The 23,651-nt window shown below is 44.5% G+C and overlaps 1 protein-coding gene across 3 annotated transcripts in view; it reads left to right on the top strand.

Moving 5' to 3' along the window:
• AHCYL2 (adenosylhomocysteinase like 2) overlaps nt 1-23,651 on the top strand; it is a 407,107-nt gene that overhangs the window by 175,253 nt on the left and 208,203 nt on the right. For all 3 annotated transcript variants that reach the window (XM_069229350.1, XM_069229352.1, XM_069229351.1), the window contains exons 4-6: nt 11,607-11,707; nt 15,985-16,087; nt 20,978-21,072. In XM_069229350.1, coding sequence (XP_069085451.1) covers nt 11,607-11,707; nt 15,985-16,087; nt 20,978-21,072 — 299 coding nt within the window. The remainder of the gene's footprint in view (nt 1-11,606; nt 11,708-15,984; nt 16,088-20,977; nt 21,073-23,651) is intronic.

Raw genomic sequence — 23,651 nt, 5'->3', positions numbered from 1 at the left:
AAAGCACTGAAGACCCTCCCAAAAAGGAGCAGCACTAACATCTGCAAACTGAACTGGAAGGAAAGGCCAGTGGAACAGAGCAACAGATATTTTTTCCAACAAATTCTCGCTGGCTCAAAATAAAATAGGTGCCGACATTCCATGTTGGACCTCAGGAAATTAAACATATTTCTGAAAACAAAACCGAGATTGCGCGTGATGACTCTTCAAGACCTCATACCTTCTCCAGAACTTTGAAGGTGCCATTTTCGATAACCCAGTGCTTCTGATGGCTACAAATACCTGTGGATTCCTCACATAATGAATTTTCCCCATGCGCCCGCATCCAAAGGAAATTTTCTTCTAGCTCTGCACGTCAACGAGGACGTCACAATTGCCCGACTCCCATGTGACGCCATCTGACGTCATCCAGGCAATAAGAGGTCCTCGCCGGCATGCTGACGTCAGTTCCTTTTTTCCGTGCCTTCAAGTAACTGTTATTTCTTCGAGGCTCTAGGGTGCTACTGTTTTACTCCGAGTGTTACTATGTCTCAGCCACGTAAATCGGGTTTTAAACCCTGTAGGGAGTGCGGTGGCCGAATGTCGGTGACAGACCCACACGAGAATTGCTTGTGGTGTTTGAGTTCTGACCATGAAGTCGAGGAGTGCGGTTCATGCCAGTGTATTAATCCAAAAGCACTCAAGGAGGTTGAGGCCAAGTTATTCTTGGCGAAATCAAAGAAGGAGAGACCCTACCATCGTACGTCTTCCTCTAAATCTTCGAAGTCGCACAGACGTCATCGAGACTCCCGGCGCGGCATGGATCACGACATCGGTCGAGTAAGAACCGATCGAGGTCGCCATCAGCTCGACACCGTAAGACATGGGAGGTTAGTCCGACGGTAACACCTCCGCCTCAGACGACTCCTATTTCTCCTACATCTCCTCTGTCTGTCTATGAGGTCGATCCTCATCAGGATCCGGAGTTTTCTCTGGCGCAGATGGAGATGCCCGAACCGATGCCGGTGTCACCTCAGGTGCCGACTCCACAGGAATATCCAGTGTTCCCGGCACCGGGTACAGACCCTTCCGCATTTCTAAATGCGATGTTTAGTTTGAACTTAGTGTTAGCATTTCTGATGGGTTCCCCGTTTGAACCAATGCATTCATGTTCCTTAAGGTTTTTAGTTATAAAAACATTTTTCCTGGTTGCCATTATGTCAGCTAGGAGGGTGAGTGAGCTTCAGGCTCTTAGTGTGGAACCCCCATACACTTCCTTTTATAGGGACAAGGTGGTGTTAAGGACCAAGTCGGCTTTCTTACAGAAGGTTGTTACACCCTTTCATGTAGCACAGTCCATCACACTTTCCTCCTTCTATCCTCCACCTCATCCATCAAAGGAGGAAGAGAGACTACACCGACTAGATCCAAGAAGAGCATTGAGCTTCTTCGTCGACAGGACGAGAGAGTTGACAGGAGGATCCTTCTGTTGGGATAAGAGCCCATTCCACCAGGGCTAAGGTGGCCTCTTCGGCCTTAGCTAGAGGTGTTCCTGTGGTTGACATCTGCAAGGCCGCAACTTGGGCATCCCTCCACACTTTTGCCAAGCATTATTGTTTGGACTCTGAAGTTAGGAGGGATGGCCATTTTGCACGGTTCGTGCTGCAGGATTTCTTGGTTTGACCATTCAGGCACCCACCTCTGAATGCAGTACTGCTTTAGGACTCTATTCTTTAGGTGAGGAATCCACAGGTAGTTGTATCCATCAGAAGAACAAGTTACTTACCTTCGGTAGCGCCTTTTCTGGTGGATACACTAGCTACCTGTGGATTCCTCACGGTATAAGCCTCTGACTAGATCTAGAAGATTTTCCAAGTAGTGTACCAACCATTTGACACAGTAAGGTAATTAGTGCTGCACATGTTTAAAAATGTGTTTAAACGTGATTGAAGACAGCATTCCACCACCAAACACCAGTACCTGTTTCTAGGCACACAATTAGCAGATGTTTTTCTTTCTTTTTGAAACTAGGCAAACAATTGATAGTGTCCAACTGCAAAGATTGTGTGTGGTAAATTAAACTTGTTAACTTGCCTTGGTAATAAATCTGTGCTGACTTTTAACATTAGCTATAAGATTTGAGGTTGCAGGACTGACTCACATGTGACACTGACTGAAAAAACCTTTAACTTGGTGGTGAACAAACTTATATCTTCAAAGACCAACTACGAAACCAACCAGATCTGTTCTTCCTGACTTGGCAATTCCGTGAATGGATGGGGAGCCCACTTCCAAGAACTGTGGAGAAGCAACTATTGATCTCCAGAAGAGACATCATTGTAAATAAAGGTGCTCTTCATATAATTATTTCTTGGATATGCCAGTTCACACTACATCATCATTGCATTCATGACTCTTCAGAACAGCCTTGAACTTTGCTTGAACTTCACCACACTGAATCGAACCTCTGACGAATAGGGGGGTAGACCAGTTGAATTCATGGGCCAGGCACTTCTGCAAACAGATAACAAAGGGATACCAATACCACCTCCTTGGTTCCCTTGGTTTCTCTGAAAGAATTGATCCTGGGAGACCTAGCACTTGTAATTGAATTACTATTCCCAAATTGTCCATAGCCTCCAACCTTGCATCCGTTCTCTTGATGGTTTACACCACTAAATTTCTGAAGTTGCGTGACTCTGCAAAATTTTTCCAGATTGTCTTGCCTTATGTGGACAAGGTCTGTTCCACAGCTTTCATCCATCCAGAGAAGGCTGCCATATTAGACTCCATGACTTTTTCAGACTGTTCAGTGGCTTGAGGATGCTTCCTATATTTTTCAAATCTGCGTGGATCGATTTCAAATAACAAAGGGGTATCTTCTTTCCTTTTGAAATATAGATCTATTTTGGATCACTCTTAATGTCGTCTTCTTCCCCTTATTCAGTTATTTCCAACCTTTAAGAATTGTCCAGCGCTTCCTTTAGATTTCTTACTAACCTTCTCTAGGTATCTCAGAAGTCGACAAGCCAGATCCTACATACATTGAAGCACACATCACACAGTTTTTAGTACCACAAAGAAATAGACTCTAAAAGGCTCCCAGGGCCTTGCATAGGGAGAAACATGCCATACCAGTAACAAGGCCTTGCAACACCCCTCTAGGCAGGTGGCCTTCCCACTACAACAGGAAAACATTTATACAGTGGCAAATCTCTTTCACCCTGCCCACTTAAGTTGAGCACTCAGATTTGAATTGCAGCCACAACCCATCCATGACGTTTCTTTCATTGGCCGCTTACATCCTTACCCATCCTGCCATATACTATTCTGGCACTGCGTACATTTTATTTCTTACCTTGATTTACACCCTGGGGCAGCAGTGGATGTTGTGAACACAGGAAGGTTTAATTCATTGGTCTAACTCCAGCCACAGATTATTGTTGGGGACTGTGCCTCTCTTCCCCCTCAAATAGTCCCTAGTGTTCCAGGAGGTGTACGTACTATTCTAACTCTATTTCTGAATTATTTTGGGGAAAGTTACAAATTTGCTAAGTATTTTATGAAGGGGTTTGAGAAGTAATAGTTTTGCAGCACCAGAAATGCTGCCCTGGGGGCGCCTCCTATAGACAAAAAACTACAGTTACCTTGCACCGCCTGGGGTGTCAGGCTTGTCGCTGTTAAATATTTGGAAGTGCACAGCTTGCAGTCATGAGGGGAAGGGTGAACTCTGGAAGTTTGTTTTCTGTCTCGTGCCAGGAAGTGTCCATGTTTGAGGGGGGACAGCTACGTCTTTCTCCTCAGTAAGCCTGGAAGGGCCTTTCCGCACAAAGACTTACCCAAGACAGATTTAGATAAAGAGCACTGAACAGGAGTGGTAAGGAACATTCACTATCTTGGAGTTCCACTGGCTCCCAGTGTACTAGAGTCTTATTCTTAAACAACAGTGACATTGGAGACGGTGATTTACTGCACAGCTGTACCAATCCATGTCCGGGCAGAGTGACAGTTGGGCTTTGTGCATACTTTTCAGACTGGGAGTATGGAGGTGTTGGAGAGGTGCATCTGCATTTTGAATGGTCGTACTGGGCTGAGCGAAGGGGAAGGCGGGGCACACATGCATCTGTAAAGGCTGTGCCCGGGCCTCACACAAAGGGCTCGTTTACCCCAACTGATGTTTGGAACTTATGCTGGAGGAGAGAGGGGGTACTCTCAGAACCAGTTGTTCCCCTTCTTTGGTAAACCTTTGCGAAACTGAGTATAAGTACAGGGGATTTTCCCCCAATCACCAGTGCAGCCCCCACCTAGCTCAGAGGAGAATCGGGGGGTGGGGGGACCCTTGTCTTCCCCATCGTGGCACTAGAGGTGCCTTCACTATACAATGACAGGTACCATTATTGGTAACATGCTGATTTTTGGCATTATGATGTTTAATTGACTTGCCATGTGGTTTATGCTGTTCATGATAGGGGCATTATGTTTGATGTGCTATGACTTGCCTAAGGTTGGCTAATGTTCCTTTTATGGACATTCTTTGCTAATAAGTTTTCATGAATTGCCATATGTTTTCCAGTGTGCCTGGTGTGGGCATTTATGATACTTTTGTGACAAGTGCATTTTATAGTAATAGTTTCCTGTCTACTGCTGATTTCTGCAGGGTAAAGGTATTGTGTAATGTTCTGAGAACTGCTTGGGTAGCAGGGTATTACTGACATGTTGTGTTTGGTCTAATAAAAATGTTGTGCACAGTACAGTGTATTTTTATGTAACTTGGTGTTGTGTTTCCTTTATGGTGGGGATAGTGTGTCACGTGTGTTGTCTTTACACATTGCCTCTGGGATAGGCCTGACTGCTCGTGCCAAACTACCAAGGGGGGGTGAGCAGGAGTTATCTTGGATGTTTAACTCCCTTGCTCTGACTAAAGTGGGTGGGTTCTGCCTGGCTTAGGTCCATATCCTAGCCAACCAGATACCCCATTTCAAACCGCTTTTTTTCTGTTACTGCGCAGCTGGGTTTCTGACAGGTGATTGCACTGACCTACTAGGACTATGCTGCCAAGGCTCACTATGCCTAATGCGCCAGTGCTATCTGTTGTCAACATGTCCCACCTACTATGTCCTTTGTTCGCAAATTAACTGTCATGTGTGTCTCAAACTTCAATAAAAAGATGTTAAAATAAAAACGAAATTTTGTGTGCTTTCGGGACAGTTTGTATGAGTGAGCTTTGTTCCACGGAGGCTGCCCTACTCCACATACAACAAGATCAAGACAGGCTCTGATGGAGGACTAGTTAACGCAGCCCAAACTACTCCTGTGCCCAGCAGACCCCGAGAGTGCCTCATCACTGGCCACCTAATGCCCACAGCATTTTGCCTGTCTATACAAGAGGCTGAATGTGACACAGGCACAGGGGCATCTTGTGACAATCATATTAGTGAACCAGAACTTGAAGGGCGTCCTGATTGTGAATGCTTCAATACCCTCATTGCCACACTGTGTGACTGATCATGCAGCATGATTAAAGAGCTACAGCCATTGGTAACCGACTTGGCATGTCAAATTCACTCACTGCTAAGGTTCAAGAGATGGAGGCTAGTGCATAAAACTCCGAAAGTTGGTCCTGCTGCAACAATTTACACATAGTGAGCTTTCCAGAAGGAAGTGAAGGAGAGGACCCAGTTGCCTTTTTTGAGAAATGGCTGGTGCAGACTGTGGCCCTGGGCAAACTATTCCCACACTTCATAGTAAGGTGCGCCCACTGTGTTCTGTCGCAGTGACCACCAACTGGAGCGGTCAAGCGACAACTACAACAGGCTAGTCTGTCTTATTTATTGCTTTTCCCAGCTAACTTAAAGTAATGGTAGGTGGAAGGAGCTACTTCACAGAACTAGTAGATGCATGTGACTGGGTAGAGCAATGGCATTATGAATCCTCTGCTCCATCCTCAGTGTTTCAGCCATCACACCCGGCACAACGTAAGAAGCGTTCTAGACATGCGACCCGATGGACCCTGGTCGCCTCGGGCAGGGGACCCTGACCCTGGAAAGGGCAAGAGAAGAGCAGACATAGGCCTTGTCCACTGTAAGTACAGTGTGGATGCACTGAAGAACCAATCCCCCACCCCCCCTCCACACCCACCCCTCTCCAGAGAGTCGAGAGCTTAGAACCTCAGACACAGAGCCTGTTCATTCCACAAGCAGCAAGTCCTCAACGTTACTTCCTGAGGTAACACCTCAGACAGCTAGATGTGACAGACTGACTGTGACCTTTAACTGGAAGGCACCTGCAGAGGAAAGAGAGCCCAGAGTTGGTTTGTTGACACTGTTTACATCATTGCTTTGCTCCTGATAGACACTGTGAAGACATGAGTATTCCACGCCAGTATACTATCAACAAGCCATGATGCCAGCCCAGACCTTACACAAGCTGTAATTAAGCGGACTGTTCGGCCTCACCCCCGCCCTACTCCTGGCATTCTACATACTATCCTACGTAGTGTTAGGAAAACCCAATGTATGGGACTGTTTGTTCATTGTTTCAGCGACCTCCCTCTTTGGGGTGGTCCTGGGAAGGGAGTTGAGGGTTTTGTTTTTGCAGTTTGTGAAGTCATGCACAGGGTACTGCTTAGTTTTCTTCCAAAATGCTCCATGCAGGAATTGGTATGCGGGACTGATTATGCATATCACAGCTAGACTTCATTTGCCTTGTGCCTTTACCAATTAATGGTAAGAGTTAACACATTGACATGGAATGTCCAAGGAATGGGTGCAGCACGCAAGCGACATGCCGTACTACAATACATTAAAAGGAGGGGTTCACAGATGGCGCTGCTTCAGGAGACGCATATTGTGGGTGGGGCGTACTCTAGGTTACAGGAATACTGGAGAGATCAATGATACTGCACTACTTACTTGGGCTTCATCAGGGGCATTCTCATAGGTTAGACCTGGAGTCCCCTTTCGCCATGTGTCAGTAGAGATCGATCATGAGGGCTGCTATGTACTTGTGGAGGGGCAATTTGACGGCAGACCTATTCCATTGGGGAGTATATTCGCACCTAACACAGCACAATCAACCTTTCTGGCCCACCGCTCAGATTCTCAGACAGTGGGCCCACATAGCGTGGATAATTGGAGGGGACATCATTTGCGTGCTGGATATCAACTTAGACTGCTCCCATACCCAACTACCAACCACCCTGGTGGTAACGGCTGCTACATACGTGTCCCAATGGGTTGCGCATTGGTCATCAATCGACTGCTGGCGATGGCTCCATCCAAATGTCTGTAAATACTCCTATTATTCGCCCCATGAGTTGCACGTGAGTATAGACCAAGTACACTATGACTCAACTACAAGACTGCAGGTGTTGGGTACGGAATACCTGGGAAAATCCTTTTCCAATCATAGCCCTTACAGACAAAGCTCGAGTGGGAAGCGCCGCGACCCTCCCCCACCTCCCTCCCCCAGTCCCTTCTTGGCATCTGCAGCCCACGCTTCTTGAAGACCAAACCTTTTGTGACACCACTAGGGAAACACTCTCACACTAGATAGTGGAAAGCTGGTTCACAGCCTCCTCCATACCCATAGACTGGGAGACGCTGAAAGTAGTACTCGGAGGACACTGCATTCAGAAAATGATGGGAGCCAGAGTAAGCCTACAGAAAGACCTACTACACATTGAACAGACCTTGGGAGCGTTGGAGAGGGCGGCCCATGCGGGTGGCACATGTTTGGCTGACCTAACAGAAGCTCTGAACAGACACTTGCCGCTTATAGAGTAACTACGCTGCCTAGATTTCAGGGCATATCAGGTGAAAATACATGCAGAGGAGGATAAGGCAGGTCGTCTATTAGCTTGGCTCCTACGTAGTGCCCAACCTCAGTTGCCCATCACCACAGCTCATCTGTCCCCCACACAAATAGCTGCTACTCAAGACGACATACACTGCTCGTTCAGTGATCACTGTCATTCTCTCTACAACCCGCCATCTGAGAATTGCCTGCAGACCACCCATGACTATCTGAAAGAGACTGATCTACCTTCACTAGACTCTGGGGATAGGGAGGAAAACACACATGTTGAACTACATGGGATACACACAGCAATATTCAGCACCACCAGGCAGAAGACCCTGGGTCTCGATGGGCTCCCAGTTGAGTTCTATAAGGCATACGAGTCTCTGCTGGCCCCAAACTGCTGGAACTATATCAGTCTGCTCTAACTGAGGGCCACCTACTGCCCTCATTCAGAAAATCCTTGTTGGTGTCCCTCCCCAAACCTGGCACAGACCCCCTAGAATTAACCTCATATTGCCCTCAATGTATGCTGGTGTCAGACTACAAAATTCGGAGTAAAGTCATAGCAGGTAGTTTATATGAACTTATGCTGTGTGCGGTCCATAATGATTAAAACGGTTTCATACTTTGACGGTCTACCACCCTTAGTATTTGCCACCTACATAAGGTGACTGAGCTCGCTCTGATTCAGTGGCCATACTTATGTGGTGCTGGACTTGGAGAAAGCCTTTGATACTGTAGACTAGGATTATTTGTGCTTGTTACTAAGATGGGTATTGCACGCAGACTGCATAGGCCTTTCCGATTACTGTATTTAGAACCTATTACCATGGTTAAAATCGTCCACTGTATATCACAACCCTTTCCAGTAAACAGGGGCACGCAACAAAGTTAACTGTCTCTGTTGCTTTTTGCCCTGGCAATGGAGCCACTTGCACAGCAGCTCTGCCACAGCAGCTAAAATTAAGGGATCCCGCTGAACGGAGAGATGCATGTTGTTTAGTTATATGCAGAAGATGTTCTGATATACATCCGGGACATTGAAGAGGATATAGCCAACATTCAGAGCATATTACAAATCTTCTGAGATCCAGTTTAAGAGTAAATTGGGCTTGTATCCCCTTAACCCACTATGTCCTCCACAGCCGTTCATAGTGGACCAACAACATTGACGTTGGGAGTCGCGCACATTTAGATACTTAGGGATACACATATACAGTGAGACACAAGATCTGATAGACGGTAACCTCACTAAAGCCATCACATCATTACACCCCAAGGTGGCTTTTTGGAGTGCGGTGCCGCTTACGGTACAGGTAGCGTGACCCTATCAAAAATGGTGATGCTCCCTCATCTATTGTTCTACTTCCATAATCTCCTGGTACACATCCCCACATCCACATTTCACACGTTACATTCCGCCCTGGGTAACTTTATATGGAATACGGTGTGATGGCAGGTGGTGCTGTCCAACCTACAGCTACCTGTAGATAAAGGTGTCTTAGAAGCCCCTAATTTTGAGGACTATTATTTAGTGACACAATTACAGTGGCCTGCTTGCTGGATGCCTTCCTGAGGAATTAGGACTGCCCATCACCGAACTGGCACGGAGTATGGTTCGCCAAACTTTTCTTCCCTGCGCACGATTTACACGGGACGCCAATAGACTGCTGAAGGTCGCATACACCAGTTTCCACCGCTGCCTCAGTTTAATGATGCAAGTTCCTCCATACTCTCCTGAGATATCCATATGCTCCATTATCCCCTTCACTGACATAATGGGGAGAGGCGGGATGGCAACCTGGGAGGAAGCAGGAGTAGACGCCATAGGGACCTTGATTCAGAAAGGAGTTCTCATGGATTACAGTAGTTTACAGTCTGAGAAAGGATTACCGGGAGATCATTTTCTAGCCCATGGCTGCCTAGTGGTGGAACTGTGTAGGCTGTGGCATGTTACGGACACAGAACCCGACCAACATCCACTTGTACTTGCTCTGTATATTATGGGCGGCGGTCGCAGGCTCTTTACGTGGATTCCACGACCAAACCTGCACTATTTGAGACCCATTAGCAGCAGTTCACTCCACTTGAGAAGCTGACATAGACCGAGATCTTACGCAGAAAGAGTGGAACAGAACACTCTTATACCCCAGAAATCTGTCTAGAAATGCCAAATTTCAGCGCATACAGCATAGCATTCTACACAGCGTCTATCTCAGTCCTAAAACGCTGCACCAGATGTTTGGCACTGCCACGGATTGCCCACATTGCCACCAAACCAAAGCAGACATGATACACATGTTTTGGCGCTGTCCAGCAGCCACTGGATTCTGGAACGTTGTCTCGGAAGCAGTGACGGATGTGACTGGTCATCCAACCCTGTGCACAGCAGAGAGCTCGTTATTAGGATTATTCAAATGCTCATCAGTTGCAATAGCTAAGAATTGTTTAATTGACTTGGCATTACTAAAGGCTTGCAGACTTACTGCCATGAATTGGAATTAGGCATTTAGATGCGACAACGCTAAAGTAGGGCACTGCAGAGCGAGGAGGTTCATGGCCTACGCTTACTCCCATAGCAGGTGAATGTGGAACACTATTGCAGGCCCTTTACACATCCAAAGAACAACTAGTCAGTTAGACATGGGTACACGCTGACCACCATACTTGGATCCCTGAAAAACTGGGCTTGCTATTTCTCTCCACCAATGTAAACTACAGCCCCCACCTCCATGCACTTACGGTGACGTTTCTCAATAGGCAAAGAGTTCCACCGCTAGCTGCATTGTCTCTGTGATGTGTTCAGTAACATGCTGCAATTCGACAGGAGATTAGCAATCGTCTTGACACATGCCTAATGCAGGAGTTATGCCTAGGGTGATATTACAGCATGACTAGTTAATACACGTTTACTAATGTTTGGTTGTACGATTTGAATTGAATGCCCCCTGTTGGTATTACGGTTCTGTAATCCTAGCAGTAGAGATAAGTACATAAACGTTTTTTTTTTTTTTTTTTGTACATGTGTGTTACCATAATGCTATTGGAACTCCTGTATGCTCCTCATTACGATGAAACTCCGTAAAATTGGTTAAAAAAAAGTTTCCCCTTTACATCCCTCCTTTCTAGCACGCATAAGGGCATGCGTTCCGTTTTTAAGCTTAGTCTGTGAAGAGCATCTTGTTGGAGAAAGAAGCCTATCTTTAATAACAGCTATGTGTGGACATTCTGAAATATTTATCACTGAAACTCCTTTCCCATATTCAGGAACTAGTGCTGCCCATGTGAGGTGAAAGATTAATTAAAATGCATCAGTGCTGGGTGTTTGCATGTTTAAATTGTGGACAAAGTTAGAATTGCAAAATGTTTTGCCTTTTGAGCACAGTCATTTGGAAGCTGCTACTGATTGTTAAACTAACTTTAAAAGTATAGTGTGTGGCAGAACAGTGCTACATTTGTCTTTTAAGAATACTGTTTCCCTAAGTACCACCACCTTTGTTGGTACTACTTTTATTATTTTGGTGACGTTTTGACTGGGGCCCTGAAGAAGATAGTCACATTTACCTTCAAAATGTTATAGCTGTGATTTCGTAAAGAAAAGAAGACTGGTATGTTTTTTTTTTTCTTCCATTTGATTCCCATTAGTGCCTAAAACAGGAGCTTTTGAAGAAAGTGCTTAATGGAAAGATTGTTTGGAGGGTGGAAGATTCTTGATTGACAGCTGTGTCCTGAGGAAATACAGTTGCAGCCTGTCAATGTTTAATTATTCAGTCCCCGTTGGCTTTTCCAAACTGTAAATTCTTACTTCTAAAGTTTTTCCTTTGCAGAAATGCCTGCCCTCATGGCTCTGCGGAAGCGGGCTCAAGGAGAAAAGCCATTGGCTGGAGCAAAGATTGTGGGGTGCACTCACATTACAGCCCAGACTGCAGTAAGTTTATTTATTCTGTTAAAATACGTATGGATTATTCTTAATGAATGGTATTGGTGTGCTTCCAAGAACCCATGAGTATAAGTTACTTCAAGCCATAGAGTAGCTAGGATGGTGTTGGTCCATGAGGCCTTATTTGTTTTTTAAACATATATTTATCTTTTCAAAATTAGGATGTTCTCTTATATTTTTCATCATTCTCTTGTCCTTTCATCATTCAACTCTCAGTAGTGAAAGGATCTTCCCACAAAAAGTTTTCTTTTGTGGGGGTTTTGATATGTTCTGATGTGTGTTTTTTTTTTTTTATTCCCCCCCCCCCCCCCCACCTCCCCCCCCCAAGCCTCACAAAAAATAGCATTTTCCAAGTGAATGGACATAGTTTTTCTGGTTTTGTCTACTGGTCTTTGAATCAGTGCATGCACATTGTTTCCCTTCTTTATTGGCTGCAAGTGAGTTACTTACATTTGGAAGAGACATAGCCCCACTTTGCACCTGCCACATTTCAGCTTCAGTACTCTGCAGTGGCTGACGTTTGCTGATGGTCTTTGCATATATCTCAAAATTCAGTACGTAAGCAGAGCAGTTGGGCTATTTTCGGAGTTAAGACACCTTGCTCTGTGACTGTGCCCATTCTATTTTGTCTGGCAATGTTGACTTCTAGATGTAATTGAGGTATGACACATGATGAAAGGAGTTATCACTAAAGTAAGCTGTAACGGTACAAAAGGACGTATTAATGTCTTGTGCTGATGAAATTGGTCACTTAAGTTGTTGCTAATTTTCAATCTGTGGAAAGAAAGGGTACTGAAGAAGTATTAATGAGCTCTCTATGCTTTTCCCCTGGAAGGATCCCTTTAGTCCATAGCAGAAAATTGACAGCTAGACGAATAGCCAGAACACTCTTGCAACATAGACTTTCTTCTTCTCTCATTAACCCCTGTTTCGTTGCCGTCAGCAGAAGTGCTGAGAGTGCCAAAGTGTGTTCCTAACACACGCTGTATGCCTGGAGAGCTATTATGTACTACATTGACTGCTGAACATTTTAGCTTCAGCTAAAAAAGGTTTTATGACATATAACATTTTTTAACTAAAAAAAAATAAAAAACACATTCAGCAGTTCTAGTTAGCAACACTAAATTTAACTTAAGCCCCCGCTATGCACTGCTTACGACCTCACATATAACATCACACTTGACATGTTCTATGACATATATTATGACATCTGACATCATTGACCTAACTGGTGACATCACTGATGACATCATCAACTTCACTTTCACATTTTGCTCTATAAATTAGGATGACAGTAAGTACAGAGTAGCTCAGAAGAAAATCACCCATTATTTCTACCACCACAGATACAACTCACTTGGATGTTGAAAAAAAGCATTATATGCAACATGGAGCCTAGAGCATACACTTTACAGGTATCATAGATAAAATTAACAATCTACCACAAATATACAAGTAACACACACAGACTACAGTGTTCTAAATTTCTACAGTTGTTGACAGAAAGACTACATAGTTAATGACACTTCAAATACCCTACTATGGACATCTTTTATCTGTATCAGACCCTGACACTCTCTGAACCTACATTGAGGAATTAAGTTGATATGAGCCGAAAAGTAGGTACTGTAAACAGTTTTTTTTCTTTATAAAGAGATTAATCTGTATCATATTCTTTGCAGACAGTGAAAATCTGATGCGAAATGCACCACAGAGTACTAAAAACATCTACTAAGAACAGCGTACACACTATGCAACAGTTGTCAAAAAATACCAGTCTGAAGGTGCTAAAAAACCCACTACCTGCACCCTTCAAACTATGGTGAACAATTTGCAGATCGCTCATCTTTTGTAACTAGCACACATGCATATATTACTTCCTGGTACACTCAGTCTTCTGTCTTAAGTTTAAATTATCATTACCTTCCCTTTTACTACATTTAAGTCACCCCTAAACTAGGCCCTAGGTAGCCCTATGGGCAGGGTGCAGTGTATTTAAAAGGTAGGACATGTACTGGTGTGTTTCACATGCCCTGATAGTGAACTACTGCCAAATTCGTGTTTCACTATTGCAGGGGCTAACGCTCCCATAGGTTAACATGGGAACTGCCTTTAAATATCTTTCAAGTGTAGTTTCCCATTGGGAGCAGCAGATGGAGATATGGAGTTTGAGGTCTCTGAACTCACAATTTAAATACATCTTTTGGTAGAGTTGGTTTTTAGAAAGTGGGCATTTTCTTGTGTAACCATTCCGTGCCTCTGCCTGACAGTTGGGCTGTTTGTGAGTTCCTTCTAGACAGTGACACAAAAGGAGCTGATGAGTGTCCTGCATATCCTGATGAGTCTCCTGTACTAGAGTGGGGCGGGAGAAGCTGACACACCGCCCTCACAAAATGCAGGCTCTGACCCCCTGGACTGTCTGGGACCAGGCCTGGGCAAGGCAGGATCTTGTTAACAGAGATTTTCCTTTGAAGTTTGCCTACTTCAAAGGCAGAAATGAGTAGTGGACCCAAAACCCCAGAATTGTAGAACACTTCTGGATCAAGAGGAACCTCTCCCAAGGAGAAAAGCTTGATGATTGAGGAGGATCTGCCACTATGCTTGTTGCTTTGCTCTGTTGGCCTGCTGCTTCTGCCTTAAGAGGGAAAGGGCTGGACTTTGCTTTCTGAAATCCTGCTTGTTAAGTTTCTCCAAGGGCTTGGACTAAGCTTGCTTCCTGTTAATAAGACTCAGGGACATCAAAGACTTCACCTGCCAGCACCTGGGTACTCCTGCTGAGGACCCTGACTTGCCAAGTGGTGCCAATCCTGTTCCTGAGCTCTTGGAAGTGAGTTCTGTGAGAAACAAGAAGATCCAGGCACACCGACCCCGGACGACGCCAAAACCGGCGCCACTTCACAACTCCATGCCGATGCCTGCAACATGAAGCCGTGGTCCCTGCTGGAGTGCGACGACCCTCACTGACATCGCAGGCCTGATGCCGCTGCAGCCCCGCTGACGTCTTGTGTCTTCGTGAGTCCTGAGTGCCGTGTCACTGACGTCCGTGACACCGACTCTGCCGCGGCACCTGTAGCCCGTCGCGTGACCACAACCCCGTGAGGTCGCCCAATGCGTCTTGACCTGCCAGATTCATCGAACCCACTGGATCATTAGGAACCGACGCCTTGCACCGATGCCGCATCACCTCCCCTGCTCTGCAGTAAGGAATCAACTCCGCACCAGATCCAGCAACGCCTCACCTCCCTGACTCCATGCACCGGCTTCTTTTCTCGTTTACCAAAGGTACTGTACCTGGGGGTTCGAGCAACTCCGTGACCGGCGCCGCCTTACTCGTGAGTGGTATCAGATTGTTGGAAACAACTTTGTCAACGATTTTGCAATATCCCATATTTGAGCTATTGGGTTTCTAAGCACTATATTGAAGTGTAATCTTTGAAAATTCATATCTTCGCTTTTGTATGCTGAATTTGTGTAGTTTTGGTCTTGTTTTACTCAGATAAATATTGGCTATTTTGCTAAGTTGGTGTTTAGTGTTTTTGTTGTGTTTTCACTGTTACTTTGTGTGTTTGTACAAATACTCTACACATTGCCTCTGAGGTAAGCCTGACTGCTTGTGCCAAGCTACGAAGGGGATGAGCAGGGGTTACCTGAGCTGTGTATCTCCCTTACCCTGACTAGAGTGAGGGTCCCTACTTGAACAGGGTGTAAAGCGACTCCCAACGAGGGACTCAATTTCTAACAGCATCCTAGACATCATTGACTTCCTCCGCAAGATGGTTAGTTACGTGTTCCAGCAGATTGAAATCTACAAGGCAGAGCCAGGATTGCAAGTAAGTGATTTAATTTGTGTGTGCACACATTCTCATAAGAATTGGGTTAGTGGTACCAGTCAAAGCAAAAAAATATTTTTGCAACTTTTGAATTTGGAAGAGATTTTAAGTTTCTCCTTTCAAAATCTGAACAGGGCTTCTCTTTAGTGCACAAACTAGTGAAACTATACATTTGAAAAATATTGTAATGTTGAATATAATGAGGCAATCCTAGCTAGGAATGAGTACTGTAATATGTTACTTGTTTCCTCAATGATATGAAAATACTTCTGTATTGATTTTTGACTACTGAATTCCCGTCACATAGTTGGGAAAACCATAGTCAATCTGGAATAAATGCTTTGTGTGAAGCTTGGATCACAGGGTTGGCCACATCTCCTGCAGATAAAGGATGCTCACCAGTAGGTGTTCCTCAAAACATTTTTCTTTCTCTAGGTGCTGATTGAGACTCTTGGGGCACTTGGAGCTCAGTGCAGATGGGCTGCCTGTAACATTTACTCCACACTGAACGAGGTGGCTGCAGCCCTGGCCGAAAGTGGTAGGGGATTTATCTTGTTTTAACCTTCAAGCTTTGTGTTATATTTCAGAGGACTAAAAGGGGTTACATTAATGCATAATGATCATTTTAATTCAATTTAATTGGGCTTCATTAGACTTTTAACCTCCCCATTCTGTCAGCATGATTTCTTCTGCTACCTGTGCTCTTTTCTTTTTACTTGTTGTTCTTTGTAGAGTAGCCAAACTAGAAGTATATACCAATAAAGGCCATGTTCAAGTGTAAAATTCCTTGTTATACGTTTGTACATTTTCTTTCACATATAAAACCTCACAAACTCTATAAGAAAAGCAGGAAAATGATAATCCAGTGCCATATTCCGTACAATGAAATCTACGCTATTCATATATTATGTGGTTTTCAGGCTTAACAGAAAGCACATAGCTGTCTGCATTGTACCTCACATTACTTAAAAATCTGAGTGGCATGAGACTTGTAAATAAGGAGTCAGTGGTATGTAATAGACCTTTGACCATATCCAGGACTTATCAATACTATAGCATGTAACATATAATTTGGGACTTGCCACGGTTTTTTGATTTCAACAAAATAAACAATTCGGTGGCTATGTCTACCTGCAGATTCCTAACCTGGTAAATATCCCCAGGCCCTAGACTGAATACCAAATCTTCTGACACAGCTCTCCGTGCTGGTTAGGGCTACTTGCTCTATCACACCACTGGAAACAATGACACTGTGATGCCCCTGGAGCAGTAAAGTGCCCCAATCCCCCCCAACATTCTCCGCACGATGAAGCAGTTTCCATACCTTCTGATGTGGATCATGAGCATCTCTTCTTGGTTTTTGTCACAGTCAGTGAGTTTTTCTGTGATATTTCTGTGCAGTGCAGTGCTTCTGGGATATCACCCCCAAAAAATGTTCATCTTTGTTGCTGCTTGTGGTGCCTTTGATCAAGGCAGTATTCAAGCTCCTTTGAGCAATGTCACAACATGAACCCTAAGGCTGCTAAGGAGCACTAGGCCAAAACTCTCAGGGGGCTGCCCTAACAGTGTGGCTTAGTGTTGTTCAGCTCTAGGTCTCAGTCCACCTCTCATTCCTCAGCTTATTCCAATTCCTCTAGAGAAAACAAGGAAACGCAACAAGATGAAGCACGGATGGGATATGCCCCGATGTTGATAAGTCACTTCACCACGCTACTCCTTTAACAGTCATCCATGAACTTCTGCTCTGCCTCCACTAGTGTTGTTGGCCCTTGTTCTAAGGCCTTTCCTAGCCCAACTGCTGCAGAGTTAGCCTGAATTACCTGAATTGTAGGTGTATCCAGCCCTGCTTCTCCAGACCTTGATAGAAATGTACTTTTCAACTATCATCTCTGGTGTGCCTTTAGACCCAACTGGACTGTTCAGGGCTCTGCCTGAAGTTGCACCAAGCCTCCCCAGCAACCACTGGGCTGAGTGCACCCTTCTTCCATTTGGAACTTACACAGACCCCCTGTGTTGCTGACAGTTCAGTGGTGTCAATGATGCCAGCTCAGGACCAGCCAACATCAAAACGAGTGAAAACCCTTCAGTTTAAGAGAGTGGCCTAAAGGGGTAGAGGGTAGAAGACATACGGGCAGGAGCATGCAGCTTCTTCTATCAGTTCTGGCACACCATTCTCAACTTATTTAGATATGATTCAGTCCCCTTGCGGTTGCCAGAGGGGTGGCCACACTATGACACAGTTGATGGAAGTAAAATAAGTCTGCTGCCACCTCCACCCTCCATTACAGCAGATTTCTTGGCACTGCAAAGATTCAGTGGGCTGGATATTTTGCCTGACGTTTATATTGTCCCCAGCCCCTTTACTGCACCATTTACTGGAGTGCCTCCAATACCAATCAAAATCTGGGGGTCTTTCTACCCACCTTCCTGATAAGGTATCAAATTTGTTAGAGACCATGGCTCAAAAAGGGTTTTCTTTCTTAATGCGACCTGCCTCTTGGGGAGATGTTGATTTACATTTCCTTCGATGGAGGCTGTATCTTCAGAGACAAAGCAGACGCACCCTTTGGGAGGTTTAAAACTGCAAGAGCTACTCTTTAATCATTTAGCCTACAGTCACTGTGAGAGACCACAGGCAGTTAAGGAAATTTCAAGCCATCTTTAAAGATTTTCAGTTCCATCAATATGAACCTTCTCAGCCCTTTCCGTAGCAGCAAAAAACCCTTGTAGGCCAGTACGAGGACCGAGATAAAGGAATGCGTTCCTCCTCCTACTCTTCTTCATCCCTGCAAGAAAATCTGCTTTAGCGTCCCCCAGAAGGAGCATGTGCAGCCCAATGGGATAATGGCTATCTTTTTAAAAGCTTGGAAGGCCATAACTTTGGATCAGTGGGACCTTCAGAATGTAGACACAATGTACTTTACCCTTCGAGCAGTTAGTGTCCCTCGACTTGCCAGATGCGTATTTCCACATACAATCCTGCAGTCTTACAGAAAGTCCCTGCCCTTCGTAATAGACTCGGGTTACTTTGGACTGATCTCAGCAACTCAAACGTTCAGAAGGGTGATGCCAATGGTCCTGGCCGATCTCAAAAGAGCAGGGTTATCTGTATTCCCATACTGGGACAATTGGCTGCTCAAAGCTGGTTTGTCTCAGATGGTGCTGTACCCTTTGCAGTAAACAGAATCCCTGCTGTTTGCCTTGGGCTTTTCCATTAATGTGTCCAAGGCCCACCTAGACCCTTTTCAGAGCCTCCTTTTCTTCGGGGGGCAGGGGGAGAGGCAGTACTGGATCTGACCTCGCTATGAACTTGTCTTCTTCTCCAGAGGATCCAAGACTTTCGGGATATGCTTCAGTTGTTTCAGGAAGGAGCTTGGATTCCAGTCCCGCTTGTCCTCTGACTGATAGGTCTGCTGGCTTTCAGCATCTTCCTGGTCACGCATACTGGCACATCAGGGCTTTCCAGTGGTGCCTCTGCAGGTAGTGATTCAAGCACGGGAGGGACCTGGCAGTTGTCATTACGGTTTCCTTTCATGATCTCCTGGCACACTGCAGTGGATCTAATTTGGTGGTCGGTGGAGAAGCATCTGTCCCAGCGAGTGGCTTTCAATTCTTCACTACCCGTGGGGTGGGCTACTCCTCTAGAGGAAATAGAGATCAGAGGCTTCTGGTCTCCAGAGAAGCAGACTCTGCATATCAACCTCTTCAGACTGAAGATGATTCGATTGGCACTCAAGGCCGTCCTCTCTTCCGGTAGTTCAGATCTTGACGAGCAAAACGGCCACAGTGTAGTACATTTACAAGTAGAGATGACTGGAGCTCCCCTGTTGAGTGCTGGGACTCTGGGTGTGGGTGCACCAGGTTGGGATCTGGCTGATTGCCAGTCAGCTGGCTCAGTTTCTGAATAGCAGAGCCTACAGCCTGAGTCATCGTTATCCTGCTTGACCATGAGTAGCATCTCCATCAATAGATATTACAGAACATATTTGCTCTATGGGGCACCCCTCAAGAGGACCTCTTTGTCATTTGAAAAAAGGCCATTGTCTACAGTTCTATCCCCTCCTGTATCTACTACAAGGTATTCCATGGGTAGGGTGGGGAGGTGTGTTTAGGTGAAACTTTCCACTTTACTGCACATTTTCTACCACTCCCTTGATTCCTCAGTTTCTGAAGAAGATTCACCAGGGCTGGACCCAAGTCATTCTAATGAACCAGTATTGACCAGGAAGGGTGTGCTGCAAAGACCTTCTGCACTGCCCCCTGTGCGCCCTACTCTGTGTGTCCCTCTCAGGGGAGACCTTGTCTCCCAGTTGGGCAAGGGGGTAGGGTGGGGCAGATTCTACACCCCAACCTCCAAGTACGCCACCTTCATCCCAGTAGATTGAGCAGGGGCGCAAGAGCTCTTTAGCTGCCACAGGGGTTAGCGTGATGCTATGCCCCTGTTGTCCCTTCATCAAGGCAGTTTACCCTGGAAGGTGGAATAGATTTGTAGCTTGGTGAATGGAGCAGAACGTGGATCCCTTGAAGGCTCGCTTCTCTGAGGTCATCTGTTTCTCAGTTTTGTTAATGTTTTTGATTGGTGCCCTTTTTGAGCCCCTTCATAGTTATTAATTAGGATTAATGTTGAAGACCATTATGGTACAAATTGATAGCCTTCTAAGAGAGATGAAAATTTGATTTTCTTTACCTTGTCCATTTGGCTCTCAGCAATTCAGACATGGCAAGTGTTTCCCATGAATGTACTGAGAATCTACTTACGTTCTTGAAAGATCTAGAAAAGTTTTACTTAAATCCACCCATTGTAGATGCTGTTTCAAACACATGGCTCCCTAGTGACCTTTTAGAGGCTCTAACATGTTGCAGTTCAGAAGATTGCATAAGCTATACTGGTTGGTATATGCCTTTATTCTTCCTTAGAAGAGGTTACGTGGTTTGTATTGGTCACGTGCCAGTCTGGTTTTGGAAATCATCCCAGCTTATATGTCAAGCTGAACCATTTCACTTCATTTTTCCCGGTTTTGGAATAAAGATCATACAGCCATTTGAACTTCTCCATGTACATTATGAAACTTGTTCTTGCTGCCTTTTCAATAAGCATAATTTAAAAAAGAAGTTATTGGTAAATGGTCTCATTATTGCATTAGGGAATTGTCACATACTCTTCCAACACTCGCACGTTAGTATTAGAGTTGATAATGTGAAGAAATGAGATGACTGACTAAAGGAAAACAGTTTAATGTAGTAGACCATTGGCTTCTTCACATTATGAGCTCACATCCTTCATCCTGAAATAATTATGGCCTTTTGTCACCTTGAGAGAATTGGAACTTGAACATTCAGTGTGCATAAGTCATGCCTATGCACATGAGTTGCTCTGTTACTAATATTCATGAGTTGGTTCATAGTTTCCTGTTATGTATTTTTTTAGGTGTTCCTGTGTTCTCCTGGAAGGGAGAGTCAGAAGATGATTTCTGGTGGTGCATCGATCGATGTGTTAATGTTGAGGGATGGCAGCCTAACACGGTAGGTATTATCTAGAGATCTAAGAATCTTTCATAAAATCCGTGTTTGATCACCTGCATGTTACCAGCTGTGATTTGTGCACCACCTTTTGGTCACTTATCAGCACTGTGCCTTCATAAAGAAAACTTTACTCTAGCTCCAATTATGTACGATATCGAGGACTATTGTCCATGAAAAATTGTTGCCAATCCATATTTAATAATTAGTGACAACTTCTGTGAATACTGATTTAGTTGTTGAACTAATTGTGGGGAATTTGGAGTTCCAACCGTTATGCTAAATTAGCTACCTATGCAGATAAGGATATGATATAACCCTTAATAATTACATGTTCTGGTTAAGTGGTTAATAACAAAGAAGGTTTTTTTTTTTTTTTACCGAAAATAAAATGGTCATATCTTTTAACTGCTTGGGTGACCATATAGAGATCTCGCCAAATTTAGGGTGGGTGAAAGGAAAGAGAAAGGGTTTAAATGGGCTGGTGGTGGTGGGAGACATGGGGGCATGTATCTTGAGCAGAATTTGTAACTTCTAGTCACTAATAGAATGTACTTAAAATTCTCAGTACTTCGCAAGGGACAGCATTGTGATTTTTATTACAAATATGTTGGTAATGGCATGACATTGGATGGATCTGTACCGAGAAACCATGTCTGAACAAAAGCAGTATGGATGTTTACAGATTGTGTGAACATTTTTGTAGAGGAGGAGGCTCCTTGGTCCGAGGCGTAAGGGTGCTGTGAAATTGAAGTCTGATCCGAAGGAAAGAGCGGTTGACAGGAAGAATGAATGTGAGTGGGGCAGATCTTGAAGCGAGGACAGTCAGTGTTGAATGGGAGGCAGAAGGCTGTGAGGGCATGTTCATGCAGAATGAAAGACTTTGGGGTGTACACAGATGGACAAGTAAAGTCTGCTCTGTGCACTCAGAGGGGCAGATTTTAGGAGCATACAAAAAAAGCAGGAGCATTAGTAACACTGAATGTATGCAGGGGCAGAGGGCTTGATGAGTGCAGAGGTTGGAGGGAGGCAGGGCAGGTGCAGAGGGGCCAGTGAAAGGCTAGCAGCACACAGTAAAAGCCTCAAACACAAGGTGCACTCAGTGGAGTGCGAAAAGGCTGGCTGTACCCAGAGGGGTGTGGGAAGGTTAAATGCATGCCTAGATCGGCATGGGAAGTCTGGATTTTACTCTTAGGGAACAAAAAAAGGCCAAGTGTGCGCACAAAGGACAAGCACACACAAAGGGTAGATGGAAGTCTGGACAAGCTTGGCTTACTAGACTGTGATGAGACTCAAAGGGTTTAGAAGTGAAGGCAAACTGAGGCGAAGTGAAGTTAGACTGTTGTGGAGGTGAAAAGGAATGCTGAGTGGGTTCTTACTCCCCAAAGGGGGTCCTTATTATAGTCCTAAGCACTGAATTAATGCTCATTCAGAGATCTCTGCGACAGGTTAATGATAATTTCTTCTCTGCAAAATTTGTAGTTTCGTCTGGCCACGTCCCCTTGTTCTGTTCTTTGTTCCACTTCCTTTGTTTGGGTTATCACAGTCCTGTGTTTGTTTGGTCTAAACAGTAATCCTGTTTGCCCCTTTCCCAATTTCTCATTGTCGAGTTTGCATCAGAACTCAAGATGACCATTTTCCTTACGTTCTATTTTTTGATAACCTTGCTTCTGAAATTGAACTTTCTTGCAAAATGTTAACACTTCGAAATTCATAGTCCTTTTGGCTGTTTTAGAATTGTAATTTGCATTGTTTTCATAGTTACATATCTTGTTTGTCGCAATAGACGTTCCTCACTTTTGGCCAAACTGTTCTGAATCAGTATTTGTTCAGATTAGTTTTTCAGTTCATCCATCAAATTCTTACTTTTCTCAGGAATTTCCCTGTAGTCCTGCCATTCATATTTGATAAGGTTAGTTATCATCCTTTTGAAGCATTGTGAATAATTTCCTGTCCATTCCTCCAGTAACTGTGAATTAGGGTAAAACACACATCAGAATGGTATAAATCATCGATTTCCAACCTTTTCCTGTAATGAGAGCTACTTATGTTAATTGAAAATCATCCTGAGTTACTAATATTAGTGACCACCCCATCCAAGACTGTCAGCAGTGATCACATGAGTGCATTAGGCAGGGTTTCACGCAGTATTGTAAAAAAGGCTTTGACCATTTGAATTGAAATATTATGTGGTTAATGCATATAAGCGATAACTGCAATCCCCGTGACTCCAAAGTAAAAATATGAGTAATACATCTCTCCAAGTCACATAAATGCTGTAAAACATTTTGAAAATACAACTATTTTTCTCCAATCAGCAGCTCAGAATCCCGAAAAAACGTAAATTTTTGTCTAGAATACATTTATTTTTTACTTTTGGTATACATCTAACAATTCATTCAACCAACAGCTTCCATAGTAGTAGGCTGGGCTGCTCCCAAGAGAGCTCCTTATAGGTAGATGGAGAGCTGCTGGTAGGTCATGAGCTGCTTGCCGTATGAATCCTTGAGATAATTTTGAAGGGAGGTAGCCTCCCACTGTTTGCTTATTTCCTTTTTTGCAGAATTTATGTCAGAGGGACA

The sequence above is a fragment of the Pleurodeles waltl genome, chromosome 4_1 (genome assembly GCF_031143425.1).
Source record: "Pleurodeles waltl isolate 20211129_DDA chromosome 4_1, aPleWal1.hap1.20221129, whole genome shotgun sequence".
Taxonomy (NCBI): Eukaryota; Metazoa; Chordata; class Amphibia; order Caudata; family Salamandridae; genus Pleurodeles; species Pleurodeles waltl.
This window is presented reverse-complemented; position numbering and strand designations above follow the sequence as displayed.